The 18,333-nt window shown below is 41.8% G+C and overlaps 1 protein-coding gene across 1 annotated transcript in view; it reads left to right on the top strand.

Moving 5' to 3' along the window:
* Positions 1-12,406, top strand: part of ETV5 (ETS variant transcription factor 5) — a 79,602-nt gene extending 67,196 nt beyond the window's left edge. The window contains exons 9-12 of the mRNA XM_007935971.2: positions 2,364-2,432; positions 2,596-2,765; positions 8,993-9,094; positions 12,185-12,406. Coding sequence (XP_007934162.1) covers positions 2,364-2,432; positions 2,596-2,765; positions 8,993-9,094; positions 12,185-12,406 — 563 coding nt within the window. The remainder of the gene's footprint in view (positions 1-2,363; positions 2,433-2,595; positions 2,766-8,992; positions 9,095-12,184) is intronic.
* Positions 12,407-18,333: the final 5,927 nt, after the last annotated feature.

Genomic DNA, 18,333 nt, shown 5'->3' with positions numbered 1-18,333 from the left:
ATGAACATGGGTGTGCATATATCCATTCTTGTCCTGGCTCTCACTTCTTTAGGAAATATACTTAGTAATGGAATTGCTGGTCAAATGGTATTTCTAATTCCAATTTTTTAAGGAATCACCATACTGCTTTCCAAGATGGTTGTATCATATGACAGTCCCAACAGCAGTGTATGAGAGTCCCAATATCTCTACATCCTAACCAAGATTTGTTATATTCTGTCTTGTTGAACTTTGCTCCTAGTGCTGGGGCAAAATGGTATCTTATTGTTGTTTTGATTTGCATCTCTCTAATGGCTAATACCATGAGCATTTTTTCATGTTTGTTGGCTGCCTGTATATCCTCTTCGCTGAAATGTCTATTCATGTCTTCTCCCCATTTTTAATTGGATTATTTGTTTTTTTGTTGTAGAGGTTTTGGAGTTTTTTTTTTTTAATAAATTCTAGAGAGAAGTCCCTTGTCAGATATGTCATTTCCAAGTATTTTTTCTCAATTTGTAGGTTCTCTTTTGACTCTTTTGGAGAAGTCTTTGGAAGCACATACAAATTGATTTCTAGAAGGCCCCATTCATCTAGTTTATCTTATGCTGTTTGTGCATTTTGAGTTATGCTATGTCATATATCAGGGCCCCTTAATTTGCCCCTAGTTTTTCCATGAGGTATTTTATAGTTTAGGTTTCACGTTTAAGTCTTTGATCCACCTAGAGTTAGTTTTTGTGTATGGTGGGAGGAATAGGTCTGGTTTCCTTTTTCTGCAAATGAATATCCAGTTTTGCTAGCACCATTTGTTAAACAGACAATCTCTTCCCCATTTAATGGATTTCGGCCCTTTGTCAAAGATCAGCTGACCATAGGCTGATGGATCTATTTCTAGGTTCTCAATTCTATTCTATTGGATGTGTTATTTCCAACTTTTTAAGGAAGAACTATACTGTTTTATACAGGTGTCATACCAATATCTCATTGTTGTTTTGATTTGTATCTTTCTAAGGGTTAATAATCACAAGCATTTCTTTATGTGTTTGTTGGCTGTCTGAATGTGTTCTTTGGTGAACTGTCTGTTAATTTCCTCTGCCCATATTTTAATTGGATTTTTTTTTTTTTCTGTTGTTGAGATGTTGATGCAGGGCCTACCAAGAAGCTGCTTGATTTGGGTTGATTGTGAAGAGGAAAGAACAACTATTTCTTGGCACCTTTACCAATGAGAATATTTAAATCACAGCAAATCCCTCTCAAAAGTTGATGAAAACTCTTCATTGTAGAGCGTCATTCCCTGCCTATCCCCACTGCATACTTGAAATACACATACCTGTACTGTGAGCTAGGTTTATTTATTGGAGACCTGAGTGCAGGGAAGCCTTTTTTATCAGGCAGAAGCTCCTGGGGCTTTCTCCTAAGAAATATGTTCGTAGAGGACAACATTGGAATCTCCACACCTGAGTGGGCTGGACTACAGGAAGGATGTGGTCCCAGTGAGGCTGTCTGTAAACTGGCTTTGATTTGAGCCACTGATCTGTGAGGATGCCTGGAGACATGGTGGTCAGCAATGAATGTGTCTGTTGAGGGTTTGGGAATTGAGTTGTTTTTCCTTCTCCTTGACCCCTTTAGCACTTTGTTTTACCCTGCTTTCATTTCCACATAGCATGTGTCATTGGACCAGTCAGTTCCCCCTTTCTTGACGCTTGATTTGTTATCTGTAAAATGAAGACATTTTATTGCTAGAGTCTCTTGAGATTCCTCCACTGTGTCTGTGAGAAAACCACCTCCAATTTGCTCTTAAGCTTCCTGCTCTTACCAGTGTTTCATCAGCCCCAAGTCTGCTATTAGGAACATTCCACCAGCCTCAAATCTTTCTCCATTTTGGCAACATTTCTCTATATTCCATTCTCTTTCATAATTGAATGAGGTATGTGAGTAGTCTGGGCAAATTATAGGAAAGGTTGAAATTGACATTAGCTAAAGGAAAATGATGGGACTATGTACAGATCAACCAAATCCATCCAGTGGGCCAACTGAAATAGATGAGATGTCTTTTCAGAGATAAAGGCTTAGTCACAGCAACATTGATCCATGCAGATCTCAGAAGCAAGCTGTGAAGGAACTTACTGATGACTCAGTGCTTTACCGCAGTCTTAGCTCTGATAGCAGGAATTGATGCTCTCTGGACTGAGGCTCAGGTGACAGCATCAGACTGTGAGTGCCTAAGTCCTCTGAAGTCCCTGAAAATACAGTCTGGGATAGATACAGCATAGAGCTTAGGGCCTGAAATGATAGAATCCCATTGTAGTCCTTAAATCCATAATTTTAATACAACACAGATAGAGGCTGTTAAGCATCATGGTCTTTCTTTCTAAATTGTCTTTCAGGTTTTTCATATGAGAAAGATCCCCGGTTGTACTTTGACGACACTTGTGTGGTGCCTGAAAGACTGGAAGGTAAGTATCCCCATCTGAAGTTTGTTACTAAGATGGAGGGTTAAAGATGTCAGAGCACCTCCATTATTCTTGCCAAGACTAATGTCATTCGCAGTTCTTTCTGCCAAAATTACCTGAGAAACGTGAGACTGAAGTAATGCATATGTACCTTTGCTCCAAACAGGCAAAGTCAAACAGGAGCCCACTATGTATCGAGAGGGGCCCCCTTACCAGAGGCGAGGTTCCCTACAGCTCTGGCAATTCCTGGTTACCCTTCTGGATGACCCAGCCAATGCCCACTTCATAGCCTGGACGGGTCGAGGCATGGAATTCAAGCTGATAGAGCCTGAGGAGGTGAGCACTGAGTGCTGGACTCAGATGACTTTTGAGATGATGATGATGATGGCGATTGTTAACTGTTTATATATCCCTTGAGGTTTTCCGTAGTAATACCACCTCAGAAACCCAAGGAGGGGTCGCTATGAGTCGGATTCGACTTCATGGCAGTGAATTTGGTTTTTGAGGTTTTTAACTGTGCTAAATATGCTCTCCCTTATTTTCATATTCTGGCCTAACCAGTGAGTTGCCAGTGCCCTTCCTATCAATAAGATAGTTTACAATATACCAACACTGTAGAATGCATAAAAATATATGTAACACTTCTGCAAAATCTGGGGAGAGTAGCTATGAAGACTTATGTCCAAAATCATTTTTAAGTTGTGTTTCAGTGATACAGACTGATTTTGTCCTCAGCCCTTGTATGTCATAGCCTGTATCTGAGGCTACATGAATGTGTTGCATGATATTTTGGTAAAATACTACAGGATGCAATTAGCACATTATGTATCTCAAATGACTCTTAACTGGAGAAATAAAATTATGAGAGATTAGTCAATCTTTTGAGGTTAGGTTTTTTAAAAGTGTGTTGCATGGTGCCAACCACCCCGAGGGAGCAAGTTGTTGGACCCTTGGGCTCCAGACGGTGGACATGGGGGACATCAAGCGCAACTGATGCAAAAAACATTGTTCTATTTTCTACTTTGGTGAGTAGTGACTGGGACCTTAAAAGCTTGTAAGCAGCCACCTAAGATGTAACAATTTGTCTTTCCTCATTCGGAGCAAAGAAGAATGAAGAAAACCAAAGGCACATGGAAACAGTTAGTCCAAGGGACTAATAGACCATGTGAACCTCAGCCTTATGTGACCATGAGTCCAGAACTAGATGGCCCCCAGCTACCACCGTCAACCACTAGGAAAGGGATCAGTGCAGGAGATCCTGGATAGAATGGAAGAAATATGTGGAACAGAACTCAAAAATCATAAAAAAGGAAAAAAAAAAAGACCAGGCTTATTGGTCTGATAGAGACTGGTGAAACCTAGGCCCCTAATGACCCTTCAGACCTAGAACTGAACTCACTCCTGTGGCTTCCAGCTAAACAATAGACAAGCATATAAGGTGAACACTTGTACCAGATAGGTACACTCCTTGGAACAATCAACCATGGGAAATCAGAAGGGCAGTATTTCACAGGGAGATAGCTCAGGGGACAGGAATGCACAGGAAAGGAGGACACAGGGAAAAGGTAACCACAGGGAGGAAGTGGGAAGAAAGCTGTTAACATTATGGGGATTGCAATAATGTCATGAAACAAAATGTGTGTAAACTGTTGTATGGAACATGAATTTGTTCTGTAAACTTTTGCCCAAATCACAATTAAAAAAAAAAAAGTTATGTGGCATCACAATAGTTGAGAGATGACACAGACCTCCATTATTTTGTTAGAAAAAGAACAGTGTTACTGTTTGTCCAAAACTATTGGCAGAAAAACCTATAGGCAGAACGAGTACCACTTCTCATTGGAGAAGGCATGCTACAGAACCTTTTTCCTGAATATCATTAACAAAGTAAATTAAATTAGGTATATCTAAATGGACTGGTTTTTAGTTTCTGACTGGGCAATCTACTTCCGTAGAGATACTGCCTCAGAAACCCAAGGAGGGGAGGGAGTCACTGTGAGTCAGATCTGACTCAACGGCAGTGATTTTGGCTTGAGTTTTGATATTAAAACCAAAAACCAAATTCACTGCCAGTTTGTTGATTCAGACTCACAGTGACCCTATAGGGCAGAGTAGAACTGCCCCATAAGGTTTCCAACGCAGTAAATCCTTATGAAAGCAGACTCCTCTGGAGGGTTCTAACCGTCCACGTTTTGGTTAGCAGCCAGGAATGGTTTAACCACTGCACCACCACAGCTCCTAAGGCTTATTAAAGGCAAGTTGTCAAAGAGGGTATACATATGGCGGTCCCTGTCTTGAATCATTCATGAAGGTGGAAATATATCAACATCTAGTATGTATACAGTTTCTGTTAAGGCTTAGTCCACCTTCTAAGGCAGTGTTTGGTACTATTATTTTCTAAGCATTTCTGTTGTGCTAAGTCATGTAGAAGAAGTGGGACCATCTGTCCCCTATTGGCCCTTTCTTCTCCTCACTGCTTTCCTAATAATAATAACCCTAATAATAATAACTGGCCTGGTTTATATGAGGCTTGAGGAACGCAGTCTCGCCTAGACTCATTGAGGCCTTTTGAAAGTAGCTCTGTCATGTGGGCAGCCCTTATTGATTTATCTTGTTTCACAAACAGGAGCTTTTATTACTTTATTGCCACTGCCTCGGGCCTAAGCGCAGGCTGTACAGCTGCAGGTAAACCTGGTTATGACCCTTTGTAAAGCTGTTATTGAATCTTCTGCTTTCCTACTAGTGGTAAAGAAAATGATGAACAGATGGCAAAGGGCCCTGGCTTTCTTACTTAATAAAGAAACTAATATTAATTCAGAATGCACATAAATACCAAGCAGCCGAGTCACGTGAGAGGCCTACAGTAGCCTTGAGCCTCTTGGCAGATTGGGCAGTTTTGTTTCTTCAGGAAGTGCTTCTTTCTACCCTGCCTTGCAGTCCCGAGCATTCCATAAACCCTGACTGTTCCCTTCTCTTAACCCAGGAACATTCTGCTCCACATGTGGCGTTTGGCCTCGGGACGCACAGTTGTTGAGTCTTTCTCCCACCCACCCCCACCTTGTATAACTCCGGGGGCCCTACCCCTGTTAATCTCAGAAAGATACCAACCCTTGAAAAAACTGTAAAGAGTCGTCATGTGGAGAGTTTGAAGGGTGAAGCGGAGGAGGAAGCTGTTTGGGACGTAATTGTAGGCAGCTGTGTGGCTGAGTAGTGCACTCTGGGTAATTATCCATAATACCCATTACACTGTGCATGGAAATTGTGGTTTTAGAACTGCGTTTTGGCAGGCCCCCTAATCAAATGTCTTTTGATAGTCATCCAGCTTAGCACCCTCTCAATTATGACTGACTCGGCTTTAATCTGGAGCCATTTTAACTGTGAATCTGCATTAATGAATATTTTGGGGGTAGGGTTGTTTGTTGAACATGTGGCAGATAAGTGATGCCATGGGGAGGTTTAAAAGGATGGGCTGCAAGCAAGAGCTGCTCCCAGTGCTGTGGCTCAGGCTGTCTTTAAAGGGGAGGAAGAGATAATGTGTATGGTTTAACTCCTTCAGCCTCAGTCCTCAGATGTGTGCTATTAAAGTAACTAATGAGGAAGATAAAAGAAAGAGCGATAACAAGCTATTGCTTGCCTCCCATCTTCCAAAAAAAAGGGACAGCCCTAATTTCCAGCTGCTCTGGAGCTGTGCTGCATCACGCGATACTGTAGAAGGCGCAGCCCTGCCGAGGGCTACGGAATCAGGGCTCTGGCCTGACGGGATGAGTCAGTAACTATGGATACCAGAGCTGCTTTGAAGTCTGGGCATATACAAAACCTTTCTCCAGTAAGCTGTTGCATATACAAGTGACAGCAGAAAGGGGTCACGACTAAAGTTAAGAATATTTAAGAGTTGTTCTCGCCAGGGAGATAGCTCCGGAGGCAGAAGTGCATAGGAAAGGACACAGGGAAGAGGTGATGACAGGGAGGAAGGAGGAAGAGAGCTGTTGTTACATTGTGGGAAATTGTAGTCAGTACCATGAAACGAAATGTGTATGAAATGATATATGGAAAATGAATTTGCTCTGTATCACCCAAATCACAATAAAAATTAAAAAAAAAAAATTGTTCTCGCCACTGAGCATAGTAAAACAAGAGACTGGGCTACTTCTAAAATACCCTGCATCACTATGGCGGACAGCAAGTATAGTTTCAGAGTGTTCTTTCTTTTAAACAACTTGAAAGGGCAAGCATTGATTGATTTAACAGATTTCCCTTCTTACCACTACTTCCCATTTGGACCAGGATTTGTTGTGTTTTATTTGTTTTTGGTAAATTTTGCCCTTCTGGATATTCTGATGGTAGTGTATGGGTACAATATGGAGAAAAGAGGAGAGCCAGAGCAGTCGTATGTCCCAAAGAGATACGAAGCAAATGAATAGAAATTGACCTTTCGCAGGTTAGTTTTTTTTTTTTTCAAGACAGAGAAGAATCATGCGTGTGATTCTTATTCTAATGTAATCAGAACAGATGCATTCTTTCTTGCTTATCATTTCTGGTACTTATTAAAGGTCATTTTACAATCCTGAATTCAAGAGATGTTCCTTTCCTTCCACCCATATACTTTAAGTGAAGCACTGCTTTATGATCCACTTTTCCTCTGACACTCTCCCTACTTCTCACTCCATGTTTTAACATTGGGTTTTTAAAACATCAATGAAATGTACAGTCATGCATCATTTAACATCCACGATGCATCCAGCGAAATAGGATGTTACGTGATTTGGACATTGTGCAAACACTGTTATCATAGTCTGGTCTTGCTTTTTCTTTAGGCAACTTGAACAAGCTTTGTGCCTTAGCAGTGGTGGTGGCCAGTGTGCTAATGGGATTTGTTTTTGGGTTTGGTCCTCAATCCACATCATTAGCAATTTCTCTGTATCTGATATAGGTCCCTCTCTTTAGCCTTGTGTAGCTTTCAGTGGAGGTACAACAGGCTGGGGAATTTTTTCTTTGTTTTTTGAAGATGGTAGTAATTTGTTAAGTGTGACATGCCTAAGTTGCAAGCAATAGCATTTACTGATTCTCCACCTTTGTGTTGTTTCATAACCTTTTGTTTCACTGCCACATTGATACTTCTCCTTTGCCTCTTGATGCTGCTATCTCTAGCACTGATTTTGCTGCATTTGAGACCCATAATGCACTTCACAATATTTTTGAAAGAAAATTAAACAGAGAGAACGCTACAGCACTCGAGATGTATGATGCATGAGATTGGATGCTGCTGCCTATGAGTCAAAGCATACACTGTTACTTGGTAAATTTTTTAGATAAAAAGTACAGTGCATACATAAGCCAGTAACATAGCCATTTATTGTGACTATGAAGACATCTGTATTATAGGTTGTATATGCACCATTATACACCTGGCAGTGCATTTGCTCTGTATACAAGAGACGTGGAATACACATGTTAAGTGTGGGAAGCTCTTGTGTTTGCTGTGTCTGATTCTCTGATAGGGATTTCTGAAACTGTTATAACCTCATGGGGCCATCGAGTTATATGCAGTCAGGTGTTGCCTGAATGGACATTATGTGGTATATGAGTACTAGTTATTTAAAAAAAAAAAAAAAGTTCCCAAAAATGGACCTAAAATGTTCAAAACATGGCCCCTGATTTGCATACATCTGAGGACCTCTGAGAAGACTTGTGTTTCCAGAGTTACTCTCCTATCTTGATAGTCTTCTTTATATGTAGGATTTTGGATGTTGAGATACTTGAGAACAGAAATTGCTTGACTGCTCTGATAATTGGCTTCTTCTACTAGGAAGTTTTCCTGCTACAAGATTTCTAGATCCATAGCTCCAATTACATCTCCCCATCACTGCACCTCAGGTGGACTGGGTTGAATATAATGCACTTCAGAACTGTTTGGGAAGCCCTGTTAATTTTTCATTAAGTGGATAATGGTGCTACATGCTTTAGTGTCCATTCTGTAAGTCTGCTGGGAGCAGGGTATTGGATGGCAGCAGGCTGAAATGATCTGATTCCCCCTTACTCCATGAGCTGCAATAAGTAAACATCTCCCAGCCCCTCTCCAATCTTATTAGAATTGAACTTTTGCTCTGCTGGCCCATTAGCAACTCACTAGTGTGTTTCTAATGTTTCAGCAATGACCATTCTAATTATTCCTTATTGACTGCTACAGAAACCATAGCACTTAATGGCAACATGTTAATGGGCTATGAGTATTGGTCAATAATTCATATATGGAGAAACTGTAGAGAGCCTGCTTGAAGCAGAAGAGAGCCTGCTTCCTCTGGGACGTTAGCCTGGTCCTCTGCAATCTTACAGTGTTAGGATTCTTCTACCTCTAGGTCTTACCTCCTAGCGGTTATGACTGAATGAATCATCACCTTTGTTGAATGGTCTTGAGAGGATTAAACCCTTTCCCTTCCAGGTCAGGGAAAGGGGACATTGACAAAAACCGGTCAAGTTACAGACCTGGCTGTCCTGAAATTCAGAGAAAACCACTAGGTCTAAGGAATGTGTTTCCATTGCTCTCTACTTTCCTGTCTCTCTAGGTTGCTCGGCGTTGGGGCATCCAGAAGAATCGGCCAGCCATGAACTATGACAAACTCAGCCGTTCTCTGCGCTATTACTATGAAAAGGGCATCATGCAGAAGGTGGGACAATGACAAGAGACAATTTAGACCACCCTGAGCACTTTCAAAGAAAATGTCAAGGGCATCTGTAATAAACAGAGAATGTTGTCCTCAAAAATGCTTCTGGAATAGGGGAAGAAAAAAATCTTGTAAAAACAAACTTAAGCATCAAATGAGATGTTAGGAGGCCTTTAATACTCTTGGGTTCATGGAAGCCAGAGGTTGCATGTGGAACACACAGTAGGAAAATTAGGCTCCTCTGCTTTACTTAGAATGTCTCTTATTAAACAAAGATGTCCAGAAAAGTAGGCCAACCATTGTATCCATAAAGGAGCACATGAGGGAATCAAGTTGAAAGTCTCTACTCCCACAGAGCTTAGTTGAAGTCTTTAGTTATTAGAACACCTAGGACTCAAAATCCATTGGCTTGATATTCTCAAAAGTGTAAGAAGAATAGGAAAATCTTATATCTCTTTCAAAACCTAAAGAAACTGGAACTCAACATGAAAACCTGAACTTTTTAAATTGGTCGCAAAGTCAACTGGTAGGAGAATAGAGATGGTGAAGCATATTTTGAGGAAGCCAGAATAAAATCCTTATTGGGACAGATGGTAAGAGGTCAATCTTAAAATCCCATGTATAGATAAAAGATAGGTATCACAAATCTCTGATTGCTTTCTTAGCCACCAAATTTTATACTGTGCTATTCTCCAGGTTTCCTCCTCTATCCAAAAGTAGAACGTTCCATAAGCCAAAACGTGAAGCAGCAGTTACCATTAATTTATATGGGAAAAAATTTTGAGTCGTCCCAGACCCCAAAAATAACCTACCAAATAACACATAAAACCTAGAATAACACTAACATAAGGAGCTCTAGTAGCGTAGTGCCTAAGGCACCTGACTGCTAACCAGAAGGCTGGTGGTTCAAACCCACCGGCCACTCCTTGGAAGGAAGGTTGGGCAATCTACCTCCGTAGTGATACCGCCTCGGAAACCCAAAGAGGGGTCACTATGAATTGGGGCTGACTCAACGGCACATAACAACAGCAACAACATTAACATATAATGTTCATAGGCACAGTTCAGACATGGAGAGGCTTTATGCTGAGGTGCTGAGTGTAGATCCCAGGGAAGGAGCTTGGCAACACCACCCTCACTGCTTGGGGTACGCACTGCCTCTTTAAGAACTCTCTGCAAAACAAATGCTGAACTCAGATTTTGCTTTTTGCCTGTTTTTCTTTTTCTTTTTTTTTTTTTTTGTAAAAGTGAAAATCTTCAGATTTCTTTAGTGGAAACAGATACTAATAGCTTTCACAGAAGTGAGTGGCGTAAAGTGAACTTTCAAAAAGCAGGGGAATACCTGTATTTCATCAGTCTACATGGTAGTAACCAATAAGATGAATTTGGCAGGAGCCTTATGAGCAGTGCTTTTGAGAATTTGTCCTCACTAAAGCCGAGTCCATCTTTCTAATAGGTACATGATACTGTGACCCCATATTCCCCTCTCTACCGTAAAATATTAAACAGCTTTCCATGGAAGAAGGCTTTCCAGACCTTTTAGCACTTCATACAGGATATAAGGCTGCCCTGAGTCTTAATTATGTTTTAATGTAGCATTTGTCTTACCAAAGAATAAATGTTAACATGCTTGTAAGTTATCAAGCATGTATAAAATGAAAATACACCTATTAAACCACTGTCCTTATTTAAGAACTAGAATATTCCCAGTGCCCTCTTTCCCTGGCCAGCCCTACTTGTTTTCAGTCACGGTATATATATATTACCTTTTCACTCTTTCAAGACTCTGAAGTCCTAGGCTTCTCATCTAGTACTATTTCCACTACACCCTTCTGCCTCGCTCTTCCACATGCACATACTGGCTTTTGGGGGTTGGGAGCCAGGGCTTTATAGTAAAGCTGTGGTTTCAGAAAAATTAAATAGGGATGGTTGATAGTGTGTGTGCATCTGCCATCCTCCCTAAGGCTTCCTTTGATGGAGATGCTACTTGTCTAGTTTTATATGTGCAGCCCCCAGTTCCTCTGTTAGAGTTCCAAGGAACAACCATGTTCTGATGGCTAAATGTAGATGTATCACCATAAAATAAGCTTAAGACCTACTGGGGTAATGGTACTTGGTTTCTGTATAATCAGCCACTGTAGCAACAGACTTTCTAAAGTTAGTGTTTAGAGGCAAAGCTTTACTTCTTCAATTAAAAAGATCTTAGAGTCACCAACAGAATGATTAACTATCATTGGTCTTTGGTTTCCTGTGAGAGAAGGGCAGGATTAAATGCAACAGTTAGAATTTTTGAATCTAAAGTGTAATCATTGTCACCCTCCCTTACCCCTCTGTTACTTCACTGAAGCCGATTATGAGGTTTGATGTCCAGTCTTCTGTGCTTTCTTTTACTGTTGCTAAACAATCAGCAAAGAAAGAGTGGGTGATCCCATTGACCTAGGTAGTTCATCAACTACATCATTAGCCCCTTGAATAATCAAGACCTTTTTGGTTCTAATAATATTATGATACATAAAATCCATACAAAGGTAGTTATCAGTTATCTTCCTTCAGTGTAAAGGCAGCATGGATTGAGTAATTTAAAATTGCTGGTAAGCCAAGAAGCAGTTCTATTTGGCTTTTGAATGTACTTAAAATTTCCACACGTTTTCTAATAAAATCCTTAACCCATCTAAGTAACAAAGCTATACTGTGAAGACTGTGAACTTTGGAGGGAAGTGAAAACGTGGTCTGATTTGTGCACTGTACCTCTCAATCCTTATCGTTTCTTGTAACACCAGGCACCAGCCTCAGCATAACCATTCTAAAATAGAAAGTGAGGATTTTCTTTTAAAAAGCCTATCTAGTGTGATTTTGAATTGCAAACATCTTCTATTTCAACTGCTGAGCTGCGGTGTCAACAAAATGCTTGGCAGGTAATCATTCCCACAAGTTATCAAAATAAATCCAAATGATTTGGCTAAACAGCTAGCTAATGAGCTTGCTTTGTGCCTGGGTCGCTGAGAGCTTAATGACTTTACAGCAATCTCACTATTCTTCCCTTATCCCATGCCCTGTTCCAGCTGGGTCTTGAAGGTGTGTTTTCTCTCTCAGGTGGCAGGCGAGCGATATGTCTACAAATTTGTCTGTGACCCGGATGCCCTTTTCTCCATGGCCTTCCCTGACAATCAGCGTCCGTTTCTGAAGGCAGAGTCTGAGTGCCACCTGAACGAGGAGGATACCCTGCCACTGACCCACTTTGAAGACAACCCCGCTTACCTCCTGGATGTGGATCGCTGCAGCAGCCTCCCCTATGCTGAAGGCTTTGCTTACTAAGTTACTGAGCGGCTGAGCAACCAAACCCTAGAGCTAGGCAGTTCCCATTCAGGCAAATGAGGGCAGTGGTTTTGTTTGTGTTTTTGGCTGTTCCTAAAGCTTGCCCTTTGAGTATTATCTGGAGAGCCCAAGCCATTTCTGGATTGGCACCTTTAAAGACCGATACCTTGGCTAGGGAGTGGAAACAGGGAGGGCAGAAAACTACCAAGAGGAAGGGGCTGGTGCCTCCACTCTGAATGTAACGAGGTTTCTGGGAAGAGATTGAAATGGAGCCTCCTTACCATGGACAATATATGCAAAGCAATACCTTGTTCAGGTTAGTACCCGCAAAGCAGGAGAGAGAGTATGTGACAATCTTTATTGATTGCGGACTACTAAATGCCTTTATACAGAAGGGCTCTGATTTGCACAATGTATTAAAAAAATCATAAATACATAGGAGAGTAGCTAGGCTAAGTTGGGGAGGCTCAAACCATGAAGAGTTAAAAATTCATCTTGGAATTTGGAGCTCAATCCAAACCACTTCCCCTTGGTCTAGAAAGAAGAGGAGAAAGTCAGGACAGCTATTACTCACTCCGTGGTTCTCAGTAAATCACTACTCTTGAGAACCTTCAGATCATGTGATCACCAAGTCAAGTAAGCCCCCTTTATCTTCCCAGTCCCATGGCTCTGTATGGCTGGCTTTCTTTTTAGGAGAAAGGTGGTTAACACTTTTAACAGTATTTTGTTTTGCTTTGATTTGGGGATGTTTTGTTTTGGTGGCTGTTTGGGGGGAAGAAAAAAAAAAACAGTTTATAAACTGATTTTTGTAGTTTTGGTATTTAAAGAAAAAAAAAAAAAACTTTTGGTAACTGTGCACTGCATCCTTTAGATGAGGCCGTGCCGACTTATGAAGACGCTGCAGCTTGAAAGGGGCTTTGCTGGGGGCTTCCCCGGAGCCATGTAAAAGCCCGCTTGTTGCCTGCTTTGTGCTTTCTGCACCAGACAACCTGACGGAATATTTGCACCTGAGTTGTACATTTTGAAGTATGCGGGGCATTCTGGACACCCAGCTTCAATTCTGTGTGTATAGTTCTCCATGTTCACTACCATGCCCTCTCTGGAAAGCATATGTACATAATACATGTCATGTCCATTTGAAACCTGGCCACCTGGTGGGAACCCTAGGTACTCTTATCTGGGCACGACGACGACAATTTCCATTTCATCAGTTTGCTTTGTTTTCTTTTTCCTTTACGTTTTGGACTTTGAACCCTGCATATGATTCAATGGGGTTTGAGACTTCTGTGTGACACTGACAGGTAAAAACAGTGCTAGCATTTTTGCTTCCTGCCACCTTTTCTTTGAAAAAGTTTGTTCTGATTGCTGTATTATACTGAAAACGTTGTAAACAACCAAGCTAAAGCTATGTGACAGCTGAGCTCAGAATAGAGGAAAAATGATGAGGAAGTGGTGGTACCTTGTTACTGGCTCCGTTGGTAGGATTCTGTGCACCCTGTGCCACTAAGTATGTTAAGAGTGACTAGGCTGTTCTTCACATGTAAAGGGGACAGTGCTGACCCAGTGAGTGGAAGACACATTTGGAGTTGTTTTTCTGTAAATGGAGCTCCCTTTGGTCTCTAAAAGTTTCCCTATGACCAACAGCACATTTGTGAAAGTGGCTCACAGGGCAAAGGGGTGCATTTTATAGCTATGGAAACATAAGCTTTTCCTCTATTGGACGCTAATTGGCCCCCAAAGGTATTGAACCTATAGCTTGGGCCTTAATTAGCATTGTACTCTAATCAAAGGACTCTTTCTAGACCATATTTATAGCTTTCTAACCGACACATAGTCTATACATACATGCATACTTTACCCCCAGCTGGCTAGAGTGATTTGTTGTAAATGCTGTATAGGATTTGTTTTTCCTGTCTTATCCTGGTTTGGGTTTTTTTTTTTTTTTTTCCCTTCTGTTTTGGAGGGAGGTGGATTTATGCTGTCTTCGAAACTATGAAAATAATCCTCTGTCGCCTGAGCTCCCCCTCCCCTGCTGTGACCGCATGGCCTGTGCTGTCACGGGACAGAGGATGGCGGCATCACCGTTGCATTCCCATCGGACTCATGCACCTCTGGATGGTTTTTTTGGCTTTTGGGGAGGGTTTTTTTTTTTTTTTTTTTTTTTTGGCTTCTTTTTCCAGAGTGTGGAAAGTCTACAGTGCAGAAAGGCTTTAACCTGCCAGTTGATTTGAAATACCTTCCCCTGTGCAGGGCCGTATGCATCCTGCCAAGCTGCGTTATATTCTGTACTGTGTACAATAAAGAAGTTTGCTTTCAGTTTACCAAGTGCCTGGAAACTGCCTCTTTCTTTCCCTCAGCGCTTTCATACTTAAAGCCAGCAAAAGCCACCTGGCTTCTTGTTTCTGACTGGCTGGCTGTCTCTCTTAACTATTTATGGGTGATGGGTAGTTGAGGGAATTGTAACCTGGAAGTTTAAGTACACAGCTGCTGGTTGGTCTCACTTCTTGAACTCTGACTAAAAAATCGATCCAAAGGGGTACCAGGTAAAGAGAGGGCCCCTCCTTGGCCAGTGACTAACCTATCCCCTTGAGCCCACCTACTTGTCAACTTTGGTAACTAGTTTTTAAAGAAGAAACACAGCTCACATTTAGACCTTAACTTGTGTGGAAAGATGGCTAATTTGTCTAGGACGTTGAGTCCCAGAATTACCCTAGCCAAGTCCTTCAGAACGATAATTTTGCAAACCAGTTAGAAATTAGTAAGACCTTTCATTTCTTAATTTTTGCCCAACAACTTCTGATCTTAACCAGTAAAAATAATTTTACTACGGGGCTGGTCCCTAAAAAAAAAAAAAACCACCTTAGGAAAGCTTTGTCTCCCCCCCACCCCAACCCCCAATATCTATACAGCAATAAAAATCTTCCCTCTAAGTTTCTCTCTTTCTCATGGGTATGTACCATTTGAGAAATGGGTGGAAGAAAGTCAAGTTGGCAGGATTCTGCAACATTGTGCCTTGTAGTGTTCTTATTTCATCCCTTCCCTGCACCTTTAACTTGGGCTCTTCAAAACTCCAATTACAGTAGAGAAATAAAGTAGAACCTTCTTTCTAACAGAGAACAGGCGGCTTTCTGTAAGTTTATCTGCTATCTTTCACTGTTTTACAAGCCCTTAAGTGTAGAAACATCTGAGACCAAATCCGTGCACAGTGGCCTGAATCAGAGCTGTGAAGAATGAATGCCTGCCACAGAAGCCCATTAGCTTGGATGGTTTAAGAAAAGGCCCTTGGGGAGAGAATCAGGGAAGTGTAGGACAAAGCATGCTCTGCCTCTCAGCTTCACCATGATAAGGCTTTGCAGTCAGCTCCCCATTATTCACAGGCTCACCCAGCCTGGGCCCAGACCCGGATTGTTAACTTAATGGCAAGGTCACCAAACACACTGCCGCCCTTCTAGTGTTGGGCGCTTGGAGAGTTTACTCTTTGTCAGGATCCCCTTTCATGAGCCAAGCCAGAGAAACAGTGCTTATTCAGTTGGATGACAAGGAGGTAGTGTGAAGGCAAAAGAATGTGGTTTTGAGAGCCAGAGTATGTGCAGAATCTAAACTCAAATGCAGCTGGGACAGATACAAACATGTGGAAGTAAAACACTAATGGACCCAGACGGTTGGAAACCTTGGAGAGGTGACCATTGCTCAGTGGTGCAGGTGGCTAGAGCTCAGTATGTGACCTCTGAAACACAAGTGAAAACACCAGAAAATAGTAGGTTTAACACACAAGCATTAATTCTAATCGACTTGAGTATGTTGTACTTAAAACAGGAGTGTAGACATGGCACACAGGCAACATACTCTGTCCCTTTGATCCCAGCAAATCCACTAGTATCTTGAGAAAGGGACCCTTGAATGGCCAGTCTTCCCTGAGCTCTTTCAGTTTAGGAGCTGGCTCTACATCCGAGCTTGGGTTTGTTGACCTTGGCAGTAAACCACAGATTGCTAACCTTTGGATAGAACTTTATAGTTTCCAGAGCATTTCTTCATCCCCATTATCTTTTTGGCAGTCTTTCTTAAATGGTAACACTTTGTTGAAATTGAATCTGAAAATTCTCATGGCTGTTAGCCTCCAAAATTACTTTGTATTGGAATGATCCCAGTGGCTACTGTGGAAAGAGGACTAGACACTGGGAGGCAGGACATTTGTGTTCTAGCCCCAGCTCTGTGGTTGGTTGAATTTAACTAGATGCTCTCAGCCATTCTAGCCCTAACCCTGCAGGTCAGTGAGGACACTGGTGAACTGTCCCCTGTCATGTCTCTTAGGAGGTAGGGCAGAAGGAAAGGACCTTCCCTAGAAACTCAAGGGTTTTGTGTGTTTTTTGTAGACAATTTTTACGGTTAACATCAATATGAAACAGGGCAATGAGTTAATGGAGGAGGACCATCTCAAAAGGAGGGTGAGAATGGTTGCACAATTCAATGTCTCAGAATTGTACATGCAAAATTGTTGAATTAGTGTATGTTCTACTGTGCATATTCTCAACAACAAAATATAAAACAAGAACATCAATACCAAGGTACCATCTTTAAGGACACTGTTCTGGTTACCTAGTGCTGCTCTGACAAGAATATACCACAAATGGGATGGTCTTAACAAACAGGAGTTTATTTATAATTTGGAGGCTTTAAGTCCGAGTTCCATGTGCCAGGCTCTAGGGGCTTGGGTGAAAGCCCCTCAACCTTGGGCTTCAGTTCTGCTACATGCCCTCTGAAGCTAGAGGCTTTTCTTCACTCAGACAGCTGCTGGCTGCTAAGACTGACACGCCCAAGATTGATAAGTAAAAAGGCACAGTTCCGATGTTACCAAACTACACAGCAAGGCCATTAATTCAAGTTCATTGAAAGTCCCAAAGTCAGCAGAGCATGGCAGGCTGCTGAACAACAACACGGCTATATGCAGGGTCCAAGCGTGCCGTGAGCTAGAGACCATTCCCAAAGCTGTTTCTTATATATGGGAAGCAGACCACATACCCAAAGCAGCTACTCAGCTGCTCCAATACATTCCACCATGGAGTTAATAACCAGTATCACCATGGGGAATAACTACATTCAGCTGCCCAGCCACTCAACCAGGCCCGGCCAAGTTGACACACAAATGTAACCACCACAGACACTCTGAAGAGTGCTCAGACCCGCTATTAAAATCATGTTTGTTCATTTTCCAGGCACTGCTGAATGCTGAATATAAATGGTGGCAGTTTCAAACCAAAACCCAGTTCGGCATTATAGTGCATGTGATAACCTCATAAATGTTTAAATGCATTACTCACCAACTCATACACTGTTTTACTATCTTATTCTGACCACATTGAAGCCCAAGACTCTATGTTTTCTAATAACCTTGTGTTTAATGGGAGCTCTGGTGGCATAGTGCTACCCAGAAGGCTGAGGGTTCAGACCCACCAGCCACTCCTCAGAAAGAAGGTTTGGCAATCTACTTCTGTAGTGATACTGCCTTGGAAACCCAAGGAAGGGACACTATGAGTCAGGTCCAACTCGACGGCAGTGTGTTTGGTTTGGTTTGGTTGTGTTTAATGTCCCTCCCAAACATACCCCAATAACCAGCTAAAGTTTATCTTGAGGACTCACGGGTGGATGGCGGATTCATGGCCCCAAGGAGCTCCACCCCACTGGAAACTTTTTCTACTTTCATCTGTAACTGAAAAGATGACCCAGTGGCTTGCTTGATTCTCCTTGAAGGGAAATGCTGAGTTAAGGACTTGAGTGCAAATCCATTTATTTGAAGAGTGATCATAAAAAGCATAAATGAGAGTTCTGGCAAGATGGTGGACTAGGCAGAAGGACTGCACAGACCCTCTTCAACAAAGAAAAGGGAAAACAATTAACACAGACACAGAAGATAATCTTGGACCCCTGAG

The sequence above is a fragment of the Orycteropus afer genome, unplaced genomic scaffold (genome assembly GCF_000298275.1).
Source record: "Orycteropus afer afer isolate SDZICR_OR568_19922 unplaced genomic scaffold, OryAfe1.0 scaffold00032, whole genome shotgun sequence".
Taxonomy (NCBI): domain Eukaryota; kingdom Metazoa; phylum Chordata; class Mammalia; order Tubulidentata; family Orycteropodidae; genus Orycteropus; species Orycteropus afer.
The sequence above is the reverse complement of the archived record's forward strand: the minus strand, read 5'-3'. Positions and strand labels throughout refer to the sequence as shown.